General features: G+C 40.4%; 1 protein-coding gene across 3 annotated transcripts in view; it reads right to left on the bottom strand.

Moving 5' to 3' along the window:
* The window catches only part of SYNE1 (spectrin repeat containing nuclear envelope protein 1), a 384,525-nt gene that overhangs the window by 23,156 nt on the left and 341,294 nt on the right, over window positions 1–20,075 (bottom strand). For 2 of the 3 annotated variants that reach the window (XM_070417448.1, XM_070417450.1), the window contains 8 exons: window positions 14,351–14,513; window positions 11,380–11,567; window positions 10,367–10,517; window positions 7,012–7,194; window positions 6,300–6,437; window positions 3,263–3,454; window positions 1,779–2,112; window positions 67–135 (listed from right to left, as the gene is read on the bottom strand). In XM_070417448.1, coding sequence (XP_070273549.1) covers window positions 67–135; window positions 1,779–2,112; window positions 3,263–3,454; window positions 6,300–6,437; window positions 7,012–7,194; window positions 10,367–10,517; window positions 11,380–11,567; window positions 14,351–14,513 — 1,418 coding nt within the window. The remainder of the gene's footprint in view (window positions 1–66; window positions 136–1,778; window positions 2,113–3,262; window positions 3,455–6,299; window positions 6,438–7,011; window positions 7,195–10,366; window positions 10,518–11,379; window positions 11,568–14,350; window positions 14,514–20,075) is intronic. The other variant, XM_070417449.1, reaches the window with a different exon arrangement.

Here is a 20,075-nt window from a genome sequence, read left to right as displayed (position 1 = left end):
CAGGCGGTGCTGAGAGGGGCCTGTGACAGGTGAGGGCGGGAGGCTGCCTTGGCTGGGCGTGCCTACCAGAGGTATTTCTGATGGCACTTTCTGTGAGTTTTACAAAGGCCTCGGGGCTCTCGGGGATCGTGACATCTGCGAAAAGAGCACAGACTAAGTTCTGGAAACGTTGATTCTTTTGTAGCAGGAGAACAACTTTCCCGGGGAAAAAAGGAAGTTAGTTCTTGTAGACAGATAGCTCCTGGGCACGTTTTCTTGAAGTGAATCCTAGTGAGGGCTCCCACTCACTGGTTGAGAGTGTTTTATGAGACAGGCACTGTGTCCAGCAGTCATGTACCCTCACAGCAACCCTACAGTGAATGGGAGAGTCATTCCCATTTTATGGATGAGAAAACTGATGCCCAGAGGAATTAAGTTACTTATCAAAGTCTCAAAAGCTACTAAAGAAATTTCAACCCAGAGACTCAGATTCCAGAACAGTGCTGAAAGAGGCCAATGGACATCACGTGAGCTGCACGTGTAATTTCTAACAGCCAGGTTCAAAAAGTAGTAAGAAATAGATGAAAATAACGTTAATACTTTATTTTACTAAATCAATACATCTAAATCATAGCATGGAATCAACATGTTCATGTTTAATATTCTTTCTTTGTGTAAGCCTTTGAACTTCATGTATTCATGGAAGTGTGGCTGACACAGCAAATCTCAACAACAGTCACATTTCAGTACTCAACCGTCAGCGCTCCAGTGGCTACATACTGAACAGCGCTGCTTTCCATGCCAAATGCCTAACTATTAGGCGATACCATAAAGACAAAACAGAAATGAGAGAAATCACATCTTTCACTAAGGTACTCAAGCCAGAAAATCGCCTCAATCCCAATTCTGTCAGCCATCAGTTATGGAGGAGACTGCTTATGATTTGTCACATCTTTTCCCTTCTATTTCCCAATGCTTCTCCTTTAGTTCAGGCCACCATCCCATCTCTGTCCTGGATTAGAAAATGTTTCCATTTGGACTCTCTTCATCCCAATGCACTTCCCTCCATCTAGTACTTTCAAGACAGGTTCTTTGAAAATATGCATCTGATCACATTGCTTCCCTCCTTAGGCCCGTGCTGTGGCTCCCTATTACCTTCTGGATAAAAGCCAAACGCCTTTCCATGTGAATAGGCTGTGTCATGATGAGGTCCTGGTTGGCCTTTTCACCTCCTCTTTGTCCACTCTATGCTTCCCAATCTACAGCCTTGTCGCTGTGAACAAACCTCAGGTGCCCAGCAGTACTGCGGCTACTCAGAAAGCTGGGCTGGGTGCCCTCTGCTTTCCTCCTCTGAACATTGCTGCATCCACCTGACCAACTCCTCCTCATCCTTCTGGACTCAGCTCAAGGTCCCTTCCCTAAAGCCATTCCTCAAAGCTCCGGGTTAGGTGTCCCCTGGTTATGCTCTGTACCTGCCCATGCATGTTAGATCCTGGTGCCAAACATGTCCTACTTATTGTCCGTGTTCCACACTTGAGTGTAAGAAAAGGAACTGGGTGTTCCCAGGGCTTGGCAAAGCGCTTGTCACATTGTAAGACCCTAAGTATATGTGGGATAAATCAATGGCCATGCCAACTTTTGTATTTGATAGTCACATGAACATCCAATGTTCCCTTATGTACACTTTCCCTTCGTGGGAGAAGGAAGAAGATGGGTCTGCTGAGTTACATGTTTCCAGTACAATATCCAACCCCTTTTATTTCCTTTTAAGCTTGTATATAGGAAGCGCTTTTTCCTACCTGATAAGCCAGCAGCTCCCCTGAGGTAGAAATCTTTGTCTTCCTGACCCTCTTCATCCTCAGAGGGCAGAGTTCTGGACACGGCAGACTCCAGGTCACGACTGAGGTCATAGTCATGGTCCCACTCCAGGGGGATGGAGTCCACACTGGCAGGGGTGTCTCGTCCTGACCGCTCACTCCGGAGGGGCTGGGCGAGGGAGAGGGAGGGGTTGGAGGAAGGCTGGGGGGACAGCACGCTGTCCGCGGAGGTGTCATGCCAGCGGAGGTCTGAGAGAGCTGCCGAGTCCTCCAGCTCCAGCTCCCGGTCAGAGAGGTTGTGCTCATCGTCTGGGAGCTAGAAAGGCAGTCAAGCCAACTCCGTTACCGCAGCGACCAGGGCATCCCTCCTCACGTCTTGTCCTGCCTCTCGCCAAAGCTCAGAGTTCACGCTTGTTGGGGTCACATTCCTACCTCAGTGGGGATACTTTTAAACTTCCTATCACCAAATAAGCAATAATCTTATACTAACTTTTAAAAATGTCTTATAAATTAATCTAACAGATCCTCAGTTTTATCAGCACTAAAATGGAAATAATATTAAAAGCTACTGCCTGGCTGGTGTGACTCAGTGGATTGAGTGTCATCCCATGGACCAAGAGATCCTGGGTTTGATTCCCAGTCAGGGCACATGCCCAGATTGCCGGCTCGATCCCCAGTAGGGGGCGTGCAGGAGGCAGCTGATCGATGTGTCTCTCATTGATGTTTCTATCTCTCTCTCCCTCTCTACCTAAAAATCAATAAAAATGTATTTTAAAACAAACAAAAAAACTACTTCAAAGAAAGAGTATAAGATTAAATAAGATAATGTAAATAAAGGCAATTTAGTACTATGCATGCAACACAACACAAACATAGTAGCACATGTCAGAAACAGAAGGAAATCACTGAAAAATTGTAGCTGGTCCATTTTAAACTTATATCCCAGACACAAAATATAGTTAACACAGAAGGTTCCAAATATTCTGGTAATAACATCTTGACACTGAGATGTGATTATGGCAGCAATTAGGGGAATGGAAAAGAAAAAATTCCACAAAACAACCTCATCAGTAGAGCAACTATTTACATTGTTCATGTTCATCTCCTTTCTTCTAGAAGCTTCTTTATTTATCTTCCATAGATGATATGTGCCAAGTACTCTTCTAAGATATCTATCTATCTAGCATCTATTTATCAATCATCTATCCATCCTCATTTCATGCCCCCAAATAATCCTTTCTACAAGGTAGGCACTGTTATTAAACTAGTTTCACAGTTGAGGAAACTGAGGCAAGATAGGTTAAGTAAATTGCCAAAGGTTACGTAGCCAACACGTCAGAGCTGAAACTGGAACCCAGGCATTCTGGATCCAGTGTCTGGGCCCTTAGCCACTATACAACACTACCGAAACCCACATCACGATTTCTCTTTAGATTTGGCGACAATGACAGACTGGTGTTACATACAGGCAGGCGGATCAGCTTCTTGTGGTATCTCTCCACGCGCCCGAAGACCTCCTGACAGTAGCGCCGCAGCTCGTCCAGCTCCTCCTCGATGACCGCCGCGTCCAAGGGCTCGCTCTTCTCAATCAGCTGCTCTCCTTGGGCAATGATCTGCTCGATCTTGTTGTGGTTCAACGAAATTTCCTGCTGGAAGGCCTAGGGAGCACACGTCCCACATGATTTTCATTGCTCACACTGACATGAAATAATGACAAGCTACATCTTTAGAAAAACCACGTAGGGAATAGTGAACGTACCCTCTACTATGACAAGCCAAGAGGCTTTTACTTTATAAAGTAAAACATAAACATTTTAAGTCAGAACATGAGTTGGAAATGGAGTCTCTAAAATTCCATGACCAGAAGCGTGCCTTTGGCTAATCCAATCTACTACCATGGACAGTGTGGGCAGAAAATCAGAGGAGAAAACATTCAAACCACCGTGAATCCATAGCACTGGTTATCCCTGATGACAATCCACTGTAATCATTACAGTGCCAATGAAATAAATAAATGTAGCACTTTAAAGAAATATATTGAATATTTTAATTTTAGATTTTTTGATCGTACATCAGACATGACTAAGAGAAACCAAGCCAATGACAATATCACCAATTCTACTCAGATGATTTTTGCTGTTTCGGGACATGAGCAGGAAAGATGAAAATGATTTGAAAAATAAGTAATTCAGGAGAATCATTTAGACTCACTTTACATGGTTCAGAAGAGTTAAGCTACTTGGGATCAGTGTCAGGGGATACATTTTAATTCACAAGAATAAACTCTGGAATAGTCAAAACTGTCCAATAATGAAGACTGCAAGGGGAGAATAGAGGGCCATAATGAGTTCTCTGTCCCTGCCAGACTCCAAAAAGAAAAACTCAATTACCACTTGGAGTAAATGCCCTGCCAAAGGTTTTAAATATTGATTTGCCTGTGAGACAACTTGGGAAAGTCAGGGTTGGAGGGATGGAAAGAGAGGTTGGGCAAAATACCAGGCTTAACTATTTTATGATTTCTTTTTCATCCTAATATATGATTAAGAGCAACTTCCTGTTTTATTATAATAACCTAAGGTTATAGTCATCATGATTTTATGTAGTTGTTAAATCTGTTTAACTATCTTGGGAAGAAAATTTCATAAGATGCTTTGCAAATTATTCAAATTGTTAAATACACTTCCTCTTAGAGAATCCTTTTATCTAATGTACTGGATGTCCCTTCTGTTTAAAATTTTAACTAGCCACTGTGGTTGAATTATATAGTGAAGTATATAAAATATGTTTAAAATTAAGTTGGCCTCTAAGAGTGTAGAATATGTGGAATGAAATTCCAATATGAGAAAGTTATAATTCTTTGAAACATAGAGGTCAAATAAACTATTTGAAGGTGCCAGAAACAAATCAGGAAAAAAAACAAAAACACACACATAAAACTAATCAGGAAAAAAGATTCCCAGCACTGTGGCTATCAAGTTAATAAATAAAAGTAATATGTTAATGATAGGTATCTCTGGGTAGTGCTCTATATTTCATTTTTAATATCCTTTTCATTTTTTAATTTTTTTTCAATCAAGAAGAGCTAATTTCTTGGTCTTAGAGAAGATCTTATGAATTTGACCCCAAAGGCAAGGGGAGTAAAGGCAAAAATAAATGAATGGGACTATATCAAACTGAAAAGCTTTTGGACAGCAAAACAAACCAAGAACAAAACAAAAAAGCAATCAACTGAATAGGAGAAGATATTTACAAACAACAGCTCTGACAAGGCGCTAATATCCAAAATATATAAAGAGCTCATACAACCCAATACCAAGCAAACACACAATCTAATTAAAAAATGCACAGAGGACTTGAACAGACACGTCTCCCAAGAGGACATATTAATGACTAATAGATGTATGAAAAGATGCTCAACTTCACTAGCCATTAGGAAAATGCATATCAAAACTACAATGAGATACCACCTCACACATGTTACAATGGCTATTTTCAACAAGACAAGTAATAGTAAGCTTTGGACAGGCTGTGGAGAAAAAGGAACCCTCATTCACTGCTGGTGGGGATGTAAACTCGTACAACCACTATAGAAAACAGTATGGAGGTTCCTCAAAAATTATGAATAGAGTTACCATATGACCCAGCAACCCCACTTCTGGGTATCTACCAGAAACATTTATTCACAAAGATATATGCATCCCTTTGTTCACTGCAGCGTTATTTATGGTGGCCAAATCATAGAAATAACCAAAGTGCCCTTCGATAGATGAATGGATAAAAAGGATGTGGTCCATATACACAATACAATACTACTCAGCCATAAGAAAAGATGAAATACTACCATTTGCAACAACATGGATGAGCCTTGAGAGTATCATGCTAAGTGAAATAAGTCAGACAGAAAAAGTCAAGAAACATATGATTTCACTCAGAGGTGGGATATAAAAGTGAAAGCAACAAATGAACAAACAAGAGAAACAAACACACAAAAACTCACACAGACAACAGTATGGTGGTTACCACAGGGAAGAGGGGTGGGAGTAGTGAAGGGTAAAGAGGGTCAAATATGTGTGGATAAAAAATGATGTGACTTTGGATGTTGGGCAGCATGAAGATCAAGTAACCTAGAAATGTACACTTAAAACCTCTATAATCTTATTAACCAATGTCACCCCCCAAAATTAAAAAAAAAGAAAACTGAAAAAAGTTACCATTTTTTTTCACCAAAGGATCTGCACATCTCTTCCCCTTCAGCCTAACCCATGTGGCTCAATGGTTGAGCATTGACCCATGAACCAGCTATCACATGCCCAGGTTGCAGGCTCAGTCCCCAATGTGGGGCATGCAGGAGGCAGCTGATCAGTGATCCTTTCTCATCATTGATGTTTCTCTCTCTCTCTCCCTCTCCCTTCCTCTCTGAAATCAATAAAAATGTATTTTAAAACGATCTTCCCCTTCAGACTTTCTTCACACTGATAATCTGAAGAATCACTAATCTATTACCTTGAGCTGCTTTATTTTAGCGTGAACATCACACTCGGAAAAATGCTCAATATTAGTGAGCTGTAAATCCATCTCTGTCAGCCACACCAGAATGCTGTCCCGTGCCGTCTCAAACTCCTCACGCTGGCCAATGAAATGCTGGATGTGAAAAGAAGATCATAAAAATTACAAAGCGCTCATATTGAGACAGTACTGCCAATTCCAATGGTCTTCTGGAAAGTCATTTTCTTAATGAGCAATGAGAACCCGCATCCTTTAACACAGTGGTTCTCAACCTGTGGGTCGCGACCCCTTTGGGGGTTGAATGACCCTTTCACAGGGGTTGCCTAAGACCATCAGAAAACATATATAATTACATATTGTTTTTGTGATTAATCACTATGCTTTAATTATGTTCAATTTGTAACAATGAAAATACATCCTGCATATCAGATATTTACATTACGATTCATAACAGCAGCAAAATTACAGTTATGAAGTAGCAACGAAAATAATTTTATCGTTGGGGGTCACCGCAACATGAGGAACTGTATTAAAGGGTCGCAGCATTAGGAAGGTTGAGAACCACTGCTTTAACATATAAATTAACCCTAGATCCCCCTCTTGCCATCCCTATCTTACAGAATCACAGTGCTTGTGACTTAATATTGTGTTCGAATGGCCCGATCCTGTCCTCCGGGCCCCTGAGCTACCGAGGAGGCAGAATAAAGACCTTGAGTCTGCGCAAGATGGAGCTGACGCGCTTCTGCAGGTTGTCCCATCGCTGGTTGCCTTCGTGGACCATCTGCTTTAGGCTGCAGGCGGAGTCGGTGCGGTTCTCTCGGGCCAGGCGGCGGTACTGCTTGTTGATCAGCTCCAGCTGGGTCAGGTTCTCGTGCACCTGTCGCTGGAAAGCCTAGGACCACAGAGAAGCACTCAGTGAGGGAGACGCATCAGGGGCTCTCGGCCAGGCTGTCAAGGCTTCCGGCTGCAGGGTGAGGGGGAGACGGAAGTCACCCTGTCACGGACAGGCTCAGGACAGTCTCTAATGAGCGTGGAGATCCCCGTCTTAAAGGGAAATAATGTAGTCAGCATGGGGAGAGGGGGTGGAGCATACAGAAATGTGCAAGAAAATGGTTACTAATAAATATATATGTATATATACAAATACACAGACATATATCACATATATACTACACACTTCTACATATAGAATTTATACATATACGTATACAATATAGCGTTTAAGATCATTAACAGCTAGAACAAAATTTTCTCGTAAAACGAACTTATTACATAAATATTTATGTATGCTGAAATGAGTTTGAAATGTCCACAATTCCTGATGTGAATACTGAGAAAAGATATCTACAAAAGAACTTTCTCTTTATTTGCAAAATATGTAATTTCTTAAAAATCCAGAAATTGCCTCAATTCTGGTATCCATTAAAAAAATAAAACTACCTTTTGCAGAATGCCCTTTAAGTGCAGGCTATTATGAACTCTTAAGATAAGCAGTTTAGTAAAATACAGGTAATTTTACATCGAAAAAAGTTTGGACCATGCTCTATTTCTTTTTTATTGCTTCAGTTTTTATCAAACATTTAGAAGTGATGTAGCATCTTACCTGGTACTGTTTTATTTAATTTTTTTTTATAGAGAGAGGAAGGAGGGGGAGAGAGAGAGAGAGAGAGAGAGAGAGAGAGAGAGAAAGAAGAAGAAGAAGAAGAAGAAGAAGAAGAAGGAGGAGGAGGAGGAGGAGGAGAGAAACAACGATTGGTTGCCTCCCATGTGCCACACTGGCCAGGGCTATTTATGTTTACAGTTCAGAATTTCTTAGGGTAAAAATACCCTTTATCCTTTCTCTCTGCAATCTAGCATAGCCCTAGAAAGAATCATTTGACCAAAATAAAATCAAGCTTTTTTTTTCAAACTCATGTGTATGACTTACAACTGATTTTCATCTTGGCCTTAGAAAATCGTACAATTAGTTGGACTGTCCTCATCTCAGTCCCAGCGTCTGGCTTCCTTTGGGCCCTCAAACTATTTATATCTGCCACATCTCTGCTCTGGAATGGCTTTCCTTCCGAGAGGTGCTTTAAGAGCCTTCATCCTAATAAATCAATTATTCTTTTCTATCAAAGTTTAAATTATTACCTCGGAGAAGGAGGTGGTAAGAAAAGTTCAGCTTTTGCCATTACTAGAAGTCACTGGAGTATTGGCAGGCACCGGGGGTGCCTTAGCACCCCCAGATCTGTCCCAAATATTCATGCCAAAATTTAATTTTTGTGATTTATTTTTGTCTTGTAAGAAAATTAAATATAAGATGAATGATAAAATCATTCATTGCAGGAGTTAACAATATGACTAACGCTTGCTGTAAAATCTGAGAGTCTAAAATAGCATCCAAAAGTATCTTACATAATCTTCTTTGTAGTATAAGCCAGTTATAGAAATCTTAACCGTCCCGGAGCTGAGCGTGCTAAGATGCAAACAGGAAGACTTCACTAACACTGGTTCACCCAGGATAACCTGCATCTACTGTTGATCGACTCTGGCTTTTTACCAAAGGTTTTCTAAGGAAGAACCTTTTAGATCTGAAACATTTCCCCCTGGAATTTAGTGATGTAGTTACATTCAAATTCATATTCAGATGTCAGAAGAACACTTATTTATTTCACGCAGTATTTAAACATTCTTATAAGTTCATATACCTGCCCATCCCTGACTCTCAGATTGTAAACCTCACTAGACCAACAAGCAAACGTCATAATTATGATCACAGGCCTCAGTAAATATTGTAAGGTAAAAAGTAATGCATCTGGCCCTAGCCAGATTGGCTCAGCGGATAGATTGTCGGCCTACAGACTGAAAGGTCCTGGGTGTGATTCAGGTCAAGGACACATGTCTGGGTTGTGGGCTCGATCCCCAGTAGGGGGCGTGCAGGAAGCAGCTGATCCATGATTCTCTCTTGTCATTGATTTTCTCTCTCTCTTTCCCTCTCCCTCCCTCTCTGAAAATCAATAAAAAGATATCAAAAAATAATAATAAATAAAGCACCCATGGGAGTTACTTTTAAAATAAATTAAAAAATGAATGCAGCTGTATTGGGTTTGATTTTTATTCTGACTTTTAAACATCTTGGGGAACTTTGCTCAGAATGAATAACGGAGAATAATTTTTGTAAGACACATGCATCAGAACCATTTGCTGTCAGTGTGTATGAGTACACACGTCTGCCTATCTGGGAAATGACGGGAGAAGAAACTTCAAATTGAAAAAAAGTTGACTTCATGCTATGCCGGCCAAGAAGGCGAGGTTTTCTCCTATCACAGTGACGGGACAGACTCAGGATTGTGGGGAATGGGAGTCAGTTTTTGAAGGATTCCTGCCTTTGTAAGTGTGATTAGGCTGGCTATTTTTGTCTCCACAAAATTGAAAAGTCTCCCTGACTCAAGAATGGAGTTCTTGGAGTCATCACTTATAATTAGAAGTGGTTCGTGATGAAAATGTTTTATTCAATCTGGAGCCAACTTCATTTTATTACTGATTTATATATATATATATATATATATATATATATATATATATATATATCTCCATGCTCCAATTAGGTAAAAATAAATGAAGAAAATATATTTGGAAGATAGATTTTTATAGTATGGAAAACCATCATATTTTAATCTTAAATAGTTGATTGTGAAGAATAGGAACTAAAAAGAATGCCAAGATCTTTTGGAGAGGGGTGTGTGTATGGGGGGGTGGGGAGGGAAAGAGGAATCCTGATATTTGTTTTCTAATAAAATTCCTCTTCATTACTTTATTTTGTACTGTATTTTTTAATTCTTTTACTTATTTATTTATATTTATTTTTGTATTTGTAATTCTTGATCATCTTAAAATAAAAGTCTCATATCCCATTTCTTGCCTATTTATGAGATGGTAATAAAGATGATCACAACTTTATCCCCCAGCTGTTTGAAGAAAAGAATGTGTGGGTGAACATGAGTTTCTGTCCTGGGACACCGACTACCAGCTGGGGACTGCCATAGCAACAGCAGGACGAGAGATTGGGAACGATAGCTCACCTCGAATTTCTTCAGTTCTTCCTTGGCAACTGTATAGAGGACCCCGGAAGAGCTGGGGAAGGCGGCTGTCCTTTCGGAAGTCTTGAGCCAATCTTCAAAACGCGAATAGTCATCCAGAAACTTCTGCCACAACTGCCATGTCTCTTCAATTCTGAGACAGAACACGAAAGAACAGAGTCTGACTTTGGGACCGTGCGTGCTCCAGAACCTGCCACGGGATTAAGACCAAACACGCAGCTGCGGTGCCAAACAATCGCTGCGCTGGGGCCAACTCTGACCCGAGTGCAAAGGGGACAACTGTTGCAGCTGACATGATGCAGCTGTTTTGTGGGTTTCTTTTTAAACACACATCCTGCGGCTCTGGATGTGGAATTAGTCACATCGATTGTTTCACGCACATGATGTGAACTGTTCGGAAAAGTGCGAGAGAATGTGGAAGCGCAAGGCCACGTTTGCAGTGCACACATGCGTGCCAAGGCTTGGCTGAAACAAAACAAGGTTTGAAAACCCACTGAAGTCCAACATCAAACTCACCCCCATCAAAATCAGTCTAGGACAGCAAGACAAAGGGTGAGCTTTCCAGAGTTCCCCAGAGAGCACAGAGATTACGGGTCTTAAATCACTACCTTAGTTTGCTAACACAGCACTGTCTTTTACTGCCTTGAATTTCAAAGGGCTATAAGATAAGCCCTTGGCTTTATCATTTAATTTTTAACAACAGAATGGTATTGTTCAACCACCAATTCTGTAACTTATGCTTATTCAGCAAAGGCGTATTTCTCTGAATTATATTTAAACGGTTAGGTCAGGCATCATTTGGCTTGCTATATTTGCATGTTACCTTTCTATCTGCTTGTTTTCCCAACTAAATGTGCACAACGACAAATTCGGAAAACCCAGGCTATTTTTGGATTTTGCAACCGAAAGGAAATAGTGACCAATGGCTACTCTGGGTAATTTTTTTTTTCTTTTGGTCCTTCCTCTTTCTCAGCGGTTTGAACATCCCAGCTTACTTGAGCCTTCTTTCCATGGACATGGCACAGATGTTTCTCCATCGCCGGTCCAGGTTCCGCGTGGCCTGCTGGATGGAGTCACACTCGGCGTCGGTGGCACACGCGTCGCAGTCATGCAGCAGGACCTCACACAGGTTGAGGACGGAAGCCACGCCCGTGCTGTGCTTCTCTATGTCTCTCTGAAGGTCCTGTGGGGAATGAGACACGCTTTATTGCAATCCTTGTATACACACGGGAGAAACTGACTGACAATGCTGAGGCCCAATGTTGACAAATATTTCATTTCCTTCAATGCATGAGACTTCAACTTCATTTATAAGATACGGCAAGCTCAAAAGCATGAGTAAATGAATCTAGAAATATGTCAGCTATGTGAGCAATGCCAAAATAGAAACTAAACAAATGAAATAGACTACATTAGCTATATCAAGAATAAAATGAGCTTTTTAGGGATTAAAAAAAATGAACCTAGACAATAGTGTGGTGAAGGCCTAGGCGGGGCAGGTGCGGGGTGGAGGTGGTCAATGGGAAAAAAAGGCAGGGACATCTGTAATACTTTCAACAATAAAGATAAATTAAAAAATATAATCTTGCCCCAGATTCAACTTCACAGATATATCACTTCCATTCCCATGGATAGATTGATCAATCAATTGGTCAAAATGATATATGTGTTCCTGTTAACAGCTGGAACTCAAGATCTGGGATTTGATCTCTAAATATATGTTAATTCTACCATTGTTAAGAGGTACCGTGGGTTTAAGGGACCGAGGTTGTCTACTATGTATGATGACATCATCATTATCATCAGCAGCTTCCTCAGTGAGCAATTTTATTTTTATTTATTTATTTATTTATTTATGTATTTATTTATTTATTTTTTCTCAGTGAGCAATTTTAAATGAAGGAAATAGATATGATGGTAAAGAAGGCATTGAACTTTGTGTGAAATCTTTATATTAACTTCCAAGAATATCAGCACAAAATATACATTATTTTTTCTATTGAGTTTTTAACTCAATGTATTCAAAGTATTCCATCACTAAAAGTGAGTTCATTTTTTGCTTGCCTTATTAATTATGGTCCTTAATATATTTTCCTTTTCTTTGATACAGCTCTAGAATATGCTTAGCTTTTCTCTCATTCTAAAGATAGTTCCTCAATTTACTCACATAGTTGGGATTAATATTCTTGTATGTATATTCTCTCTCACCTTTTTCTCCTGACTAGCTAGGTTACAGGGGGCGGGGAGTGTTGAGAATATCTGAAGTCTAATCACTCCTTATTCAGACGTTTAAGCAATCTTCCATTTTAAAGCCATACAGACTTAATAGCTCCACATCCTGAGCCATTTTGGAACTCTGTGGCATGAATGATCTTTCTCCTTCCTCCATCTGCTAACACCATCACTATTCACCTATTCAAAATGCTGTTGGATGTCTGGCATCTCTAGCATCTCTTCTGTTCTCTTTGCAATTGTGGGTTTTGACTTTCTTTCCCCCTTCACTATCATTGCGGTGGGGTTTTAGTAGTGGGTGGGGCTATATGTGCATATAATCAATTTGCCATATTTAATTAGATACTGTTTTAATTTTCTTACCTTTGCTAAATTACAATACTGGTCATTAAATTTTAACTTTAGTTATCACTTGTAGTTATCATTACCATGTTCTCCAGGAAATTTGGATTATTGACAGTCCCCCTCAAAGTTCAATCATCAGAATTTCAAACATCAAAGAGTCCATCAGAGGTTTTAATCTTACAAAAATTGAAAAAAATACCCTAACAATTGCTTGTAAAAAGAAATGCTAATTTAAATATCAAAGTAAACCCAACACCTAAAAAAATGTAGTTTAATGCCTATTCTCATTGGTTTAAATAGTTTGAAAACTAAAAATATAAACTGTTTCACAGGATTGCAGAAATAGGTCTGTTTATATATTTTAAACATTTTTTACTAGCAAGTTAAAAAACTTGGCTATAGTGGCCTAAATACTAATAAAAATAACCAGAGTGTGGACAGAATTTTCAAGGACAATCTAAATGCATGGAGTAGCAATACTTGATGGGGGTTGATGGTGTTCATTTATGGCAACTGGAGTCTGCTATGCTTAGTAAGAAGCAGCAAGGGAAGTGGGAGGTGGAAATCCCTTCTGTATGCATTTTTCAGGGTCACCCTCTTTTGCTTTGCTGGGGTGTGTATTGTATGCCAGTGGAATATGCTGTCTTTGGTACACATATGAAGGTGAAATTACTGTGTGTGGTCTGCAGGTCATGCAATCCTCCTTGCAAAAGAGAATTATTTTAGACACTAAAATTTCTAAGTATGCACTTTAATCTTTCTCCAAACACTACTATATGAAATTTTAAACGGCTCCTTCCTGGCCGTTGGGGCTCAGTTGATTGAGCATTGTCTCATTCTCCAAGGGGATCGCTGGTTTGATTCCCAGCCGGGGCACATACCAGGGTTTTGGGTTTGATCCCCACTGGAGGCGTGTTTGGGAGGCAGCTGATTGATGTTTCTCTCTCACATCAATGTTTCTCTTTCTCTCTCCCCCTCCTCTCTCCCTCTCTCTAAAAAAAAATCAATGAAAACATTTTTTTTTAAAAGGTTTCTTTCTAAGTTTATGGTAGTGAGCTAGTGATCCACAAATAAATAAACAAAACAGTCAGCATTATTTTAGATACATCATTGCTGCTCAACCTAACCTACCATCTTAGGATGGCTTCTTGATTGACCAACAACATTAACCCTGTGATGACATATCTTCTGAAGGGTTAGCACTGGGGTGACATGGAACTTATTTGCCCCAAACCCCTGCCTGGGCAAGGCCTCCCCTTACTCACTAAACCTGCCAAGCGCCCTCCACACTTTCCCTTCCGAGTCACCTCTCACACCCACCCTCTGGCCAGGCCAGGAGGACAGATATTCAAAAGCCTATTTATTTTCTTCAATTGTTTCCCGTTTTACCTGCTGCTCCTGGAGCTTCTTTTGTATTTCTTCCGAGTTGCAGGAATCATAGACGATGGGCTTGGCCAGCTCTGACTCAATGTGAGCCAGCCAGGTCCTTAGGCTGCTCATGTTCTTATCCAGCTGCTGGACCGCCACCAGAGTCTCCTTCAGCTTCTTGATCCTGTGGGCAGAGAAAGGACACCCACTTCAGAGAAAGGCCCACTCGTGTTTCCCTCCCGAGCAGCAGGGAGCGCTAGGTCTGAAGACAAGTCGCCAAAAGCCAAAGTCCATCCTGCTCAGCCACTTACTGGCTGTGTGACTATGGGCAGTTGTATAACCTTCCTGTGTTTCTGTTTCCTCATCTATAAAATGGAGATGAAGTGAGAGTACTTGTGAGATTTAAATGAGTCCAATGCTCCAGAGTACATGGGGGGAAAATCAACAAATATTGGCTATGATTACAGTCAGTATAGCTGTAACAACATAACAGGGGTAGAACTCTCATGGTTGTCACGAAATTTATTTCCATAAATGATATACTAACTTATACTCCTATGAAGATTGCCTGGGAGAAAGTAGAGATTATGAAGGCACAGTGTCGGAGTGCCAAGGAGGCTGGGGATAGAGAGGATGGAGGGGGGTGGAAGGGAGATGAAGACATTATAAGAGACGAGACTGGTGGGTAGACTGGAGTAAGATGATAAAAATCCTGTAGTGACACAAAAATGGATTTGTATGCAGTTTTAAAGATGAATAGGAACTTTGCCAAGATTAGCAAAAGGATGATACCATCTGTCTTGATTTTAAGTATAAAAGTTTGAAGGGAGGCTATTGTGAGAGCCCATTCGGGAAGTAAACAAAAGAGTCCAAACAGCTCCCATCAAAGCCTCCACTTGGGAAACAGTGAGAACAGAGGTGAGGACTGGATTGCTTAATTTATGAATCGGCATGGCGTGAGGCAGAAGGAGTGAAAAATGTGCTTTACAGTTGGGTTCTGTCTCAGAGTATATTTGATGAGGAGCAAGTTTTGGGGGTTAATGGTGCATTAAGTTTGGGATACGATGACTCTGAGGGATCAGGTCAGATATGCAGGGAAATGTAGTTTGTAGGTCCAGAGGAGAGGATGGAGTTGGTTGCAATGATTTAGGTGCTGTTGGCATAGAGTTGAAGTCCTATGAAAGGGTGTGGTAAAAGTACAATCTGAATGCCTCCTCTATTTTTAAAATATATTTTTATTGGCTTCAGAGAGGAAGGGAGAGGGAGGGAGAGATAGAAACATCAATGATGAGAGACAATCATTGATCAGCTGCCTCCTACACACCCCTTACTGGGGATTGAGCCCGCAACCCGGGCATGTGCCCTGACCGAGAATCAAACTGGGACCTCCTGGTTCATGGGTCGATGCTCAACCACTGAACCACCCCGGCTGGGCTGAATGCCTCCTGTACTAGATTCACCTGGTTTGTCTCATATAAATGCAGATCCTAGATCCAAACCCAGTCCTACTGAATCAGAAACGCTGTGCCTGTGGCCAGGGAATTTGAGTAGTTGATCAAGGAAAACAAAAGTTAAGATATACACTTACGGTCAGGGAGTACTGTTAACGATTTTAAGAAAGTAGGCAGTGAAGGTAACTATGGTATGGCACCTGTAGAATAATCTGGCTACTAGAAAAAAATGAATTGTTTGTTTTGTTTAATGCAGTTTAATATTTGGAATAGCTTTAGAACTTGTTTTAGGCAAAGAATAAGGAATGATGATGAAGATGCCAAAAACATAAGAAAAAGAAGAGAAATTCCAGGTGACGATAGATAATGAATAAGGATGCAGAGGAGACGGGTGTAAAGCACAAGGGCAGGCATAGGTACATGAGTTTATAAAGGTGTTTCCGAGGGAGGGCAGGGTATGAGCAGGTTTGGGAAGGACACACAGTATTCCTTAACTCTATTATTATCAAGAAATAGCAGCAAAAATCAATTATTAGATTTCTGGTGAGAACCTGTCATGGCTGAGTGTGTAGAGACTGCTCTCAAAAGAACAGTGATGTGGATGATAAGCACATGATCAGTGATTTCTGGTACAGCCTTGTTTAAAAGTCAGGTTTTCTTTTGGACTCTCAGGCCTGCCTTTTGGTTCAGGAAATGTCATCACCTTTGACACTGCTCATCATATAGATCAGCGGTTCTCAACCTGTGGGTCGCGACCCCTTTGGTGGTCGAAGGACCCTTTCACAGGGGTTGCCTAAGACCATCCTGCATATCAGATATTTACATTATGATTCATAACAGTAGCAACATTACAGTTATGAAGTAGCAACGAAAATAATTTTATGGTTGGGTCACAACATGAAGAACTGTATTTAAAGGGCCAGAAGGTTGAGAACCACGGATATAGATGAATGGCAGATGAGCTATACAATACCTCCATCCTTGAGGTGTCAACTTGACTTGACTAAAGAGGTATCTATTTAAAAAATAGTCAAGAGCAACATGACCTTTTAAAATCCGAGGGATGTGATATATTTCAAGGCAGAGATCTACAATAGAATGTTCTCAAAGACTGACAACTTGTACTCAGAGTCATCAAGTATTTCTCGGCTCAATTACTTTCACATAGTAAAGAGGTGATTCTCAAGCTAGAACTGTGACAGGATCACGCAGGGGACTTTCAGATTTCACATGCCTGCTGCTCACTTCCCACCTCCCCCACTCCTCCCCAGGTCACCCGATAGGCTTCTCAGGTCAAGAGCCACTGCTGTGAAGAAAATATCTCAGAAGCGAAGTATTTTGGGCATTTTTATCATTTTTAATTGCATAAAACTGGTATCACCACTTCTCTTATAGTTTCTATATATCTATAAATCAATGTATATCAGATGAAAAATCTAGTCATGACACAATCACTTTTCCCCTGTCACACAAATACTTTTAAAAGAAGGTTCACTATGGCCAGGGTAATAATAATACCCTTACTTCATTAATTATGATAATAGTAATAATGCCTATATTTGAATAACATTTCAGTTCATAAAGCCACTCTTAGGTGTATTACCTTATTTTTTTTCAATTGTATTTAAAAATTAGGGTCATCTTTTACAAGATAGCCTATTAATTAGGGAATAGAAAGCATGTATTGCAATATGTATATCACTTCCCATAATTCCATTACAAATAAGACTTCTCTAATTAACTTTATAAATATAAATTGTACCCTGTCCCCAGGGCATTTCAAGGTATTGGCCTTAAATAATAATAATCCCAAGAACTTTTACATACAATCCATTTATCTTTTTCATATGTCTAGGAAATGAGAAATGGTGTGTCAGCTAGGGAGTGACAGTTTTTTTTTAATGTAATTTTATTGATTTCAAAGAGGAAGAGAGAAGGAGAGGAAGAGAAAGATAGAAACATCAGTGATGAGAGAGAATCATGGATCAACTGCCTCTTACACACCCCACACTGGGGATCGAGCCTGCAACTCTGGCATATGCCCCGAATGGGGATTCAACCATGACTTTCTGGTTCATAGGTCAATGCTCAACCACGGCGCTACACCAGCTGGGCAAATGACAATTTTTGAATGGCTCCTGAATGCCAAGCTCAGGTGTACATTCTAGCAATGCGCACAGCATGGGCTTGGGATTTAACATAGCCTGGCCACCTGCTTTAGTGGCCCAAACCGGTTATAAGATAAATGATAATCAATAGAGCTACAGAAACAGGACTGGAGAATAGATCATTGCACTGAGATGTGTGTGTCCTGGTGTTACCCCTGTAAGAATGTCCTCTCAGGACCTCTCAACCTAACCAGCATCCTGTCTTCAGAGCTGGGAAGATCTGGATGCTGACGATGCTTGGGGTAGGGTTTTAGAACAACCTCATCATGTCATCAGGGTTTTCTTTGGCGCCAGAGGCTAGGAGAGAACCTCAGCGCTTGCTTCCTACATGCACGTATCTTAACCCCCTGGGAGTATTTTTGCACGTTCCTCTCCCCCATAGTAAGTTCCTTGGGAAGGTGCAGCTGTGAATTCCCACTTTTGTATTTTTTTTCCCTGCCATTGTAAGCGTTGCACAGAGTAGTGCATTAAGTGCCTGCTAAACGTTAATAACCACTGTTCTAAGTAAAATACCTTTACTTAGTTAAAATATTTTCTTTTTAAATTTATTTGATATTACTAAGTTGATATGAAGTGAATCTTAACATTTTCCTCTAGGTCCAACATTTGCAAATGGTTTATCTGTGCTAAAATTGATTTTCTTGGTTCAAAATTTGCTGACAAAAATGATTAAAAGATCCAAGGCACAAAGAGGTGTGAGTTAAGACTGTTCCATTGGATGTTGTCTATACCGGCCAAATCATTTACAGGGTTAGTCACCTTGTACAATATTGAAGGAGTTCCAACAGTCAGAGCAGTTAGTGTGCTATGTGTCAAGGGCATCGTGACATGGAAATGCTTGTTCATATAGTCCATTAGGGACAAGTTCCTCTTTCAGATGAATGTGTAAATCTTAGTGAAGTCAATGGGGTGAATATTTAAGTGGTTCTCCTTTTTCATTTTTTAAAAAAGTGTATTTGACTACAAATAGCAAATACATTATGTGTTGGAGAGAAAAATGGGTAGTAAAACCCTCATACATCTCCCTTGAGTTTATTAAACTTGGTACTTGCAGGACAAGGATCATTCTTTCTTAAGCCAAAATGTTCCATATTTTCCCCATGATTTCTTTAAAGGAAATCCTTGGAGAAAGGGTCACAATATTTTAATGTATCTGTCATTATAAGAAGTTTGAGCAACATTCCTTTTGGTAGCATCCAGGATTATAATTCAAAATAGATGTTTACAGACGTCACAGGACTGGGTGCGTTTACAAGCCTGTTAAATCTGTAAGTCCCTGCAGCTTATGATTCTCCTTCCACAGTCCTTACGGGGACTTGACCTTGCTGGAGAAGGAGTCTGCTACTAAATCCAGTTGTCCAGCTTCTTAATTCTTAGCATTGTCCCATGAGAACACACACACACACATACACACATACACACACACACACACACACACACACACATCTAATAGATACATCTCACTACATTCCTTCAAACTATTTAGGTAGAACCAAACATACAACAAAACCAAAAATTTATATCCTTAATATAACAGAACCAAAAGTATCATTAATAAATCCCATTCGACAGTAGGAATTTATTTGGGGGAAGTTCTGGAATAAGAAAATGAATTTTAAAAATTAAATGAAAATTACTGAGACAATGATATTCTAATTGGAAAAAATCACGAAGTAAACATTTGCACAGTGCCCTGTTACTATTTTAGAAATACATTTCTACATTTTGCATATGTTTTAAAATCTTTATACTAGGTAGCGACCCAACCTAAACAGAACCAACTGTTTCTCACACACAAAGCCTTCCAGGCTCTTCAAACATGAGCAGGTTTGTACTTAATACAGGGACAACTTTCAGCTACAATGGTGTGATCTGGCTACGGCTGAATTTCGGTTTCCTCAGGAGCCCATCCTTTAAATAGCCAAGGATGGACTAACTGGATCTTTTTCTCTGTCTCTTTCCTGTGTCCCAGGCTCCCTACTGTAGCCATCCCCCTCGTATGACGCATACAGTCCGGAGACAACTGGAATGCCAAGCCATAACTAGGTTCATCAACCTTTTCATCCAGCTCCACGGGCCCAGGAGGGAGACGAGAAACCCAACCATCAAATAACTCTTAGGAGTCCA

Source organism: Myotis yumanensis, unplaced genomic scaffold, assembly GCF_028538775.1.
Source record: "Myotis yumanensis isolate MYYU_CA2020_CCGP unplaced genomic scaffold, mMyoYum1.0.hap1 SCAF_6, whole genome shotgun sequence".
Lineage (NCBI taxonomy): Eukaryota > Metazoa > Chordata > Mammalia > Chiroptera > Vespertilionidae > Myotis > Myotis yumanensis.
This window is presented reverse-complemented; position numbering and strand designations above follow the sequence as displayed.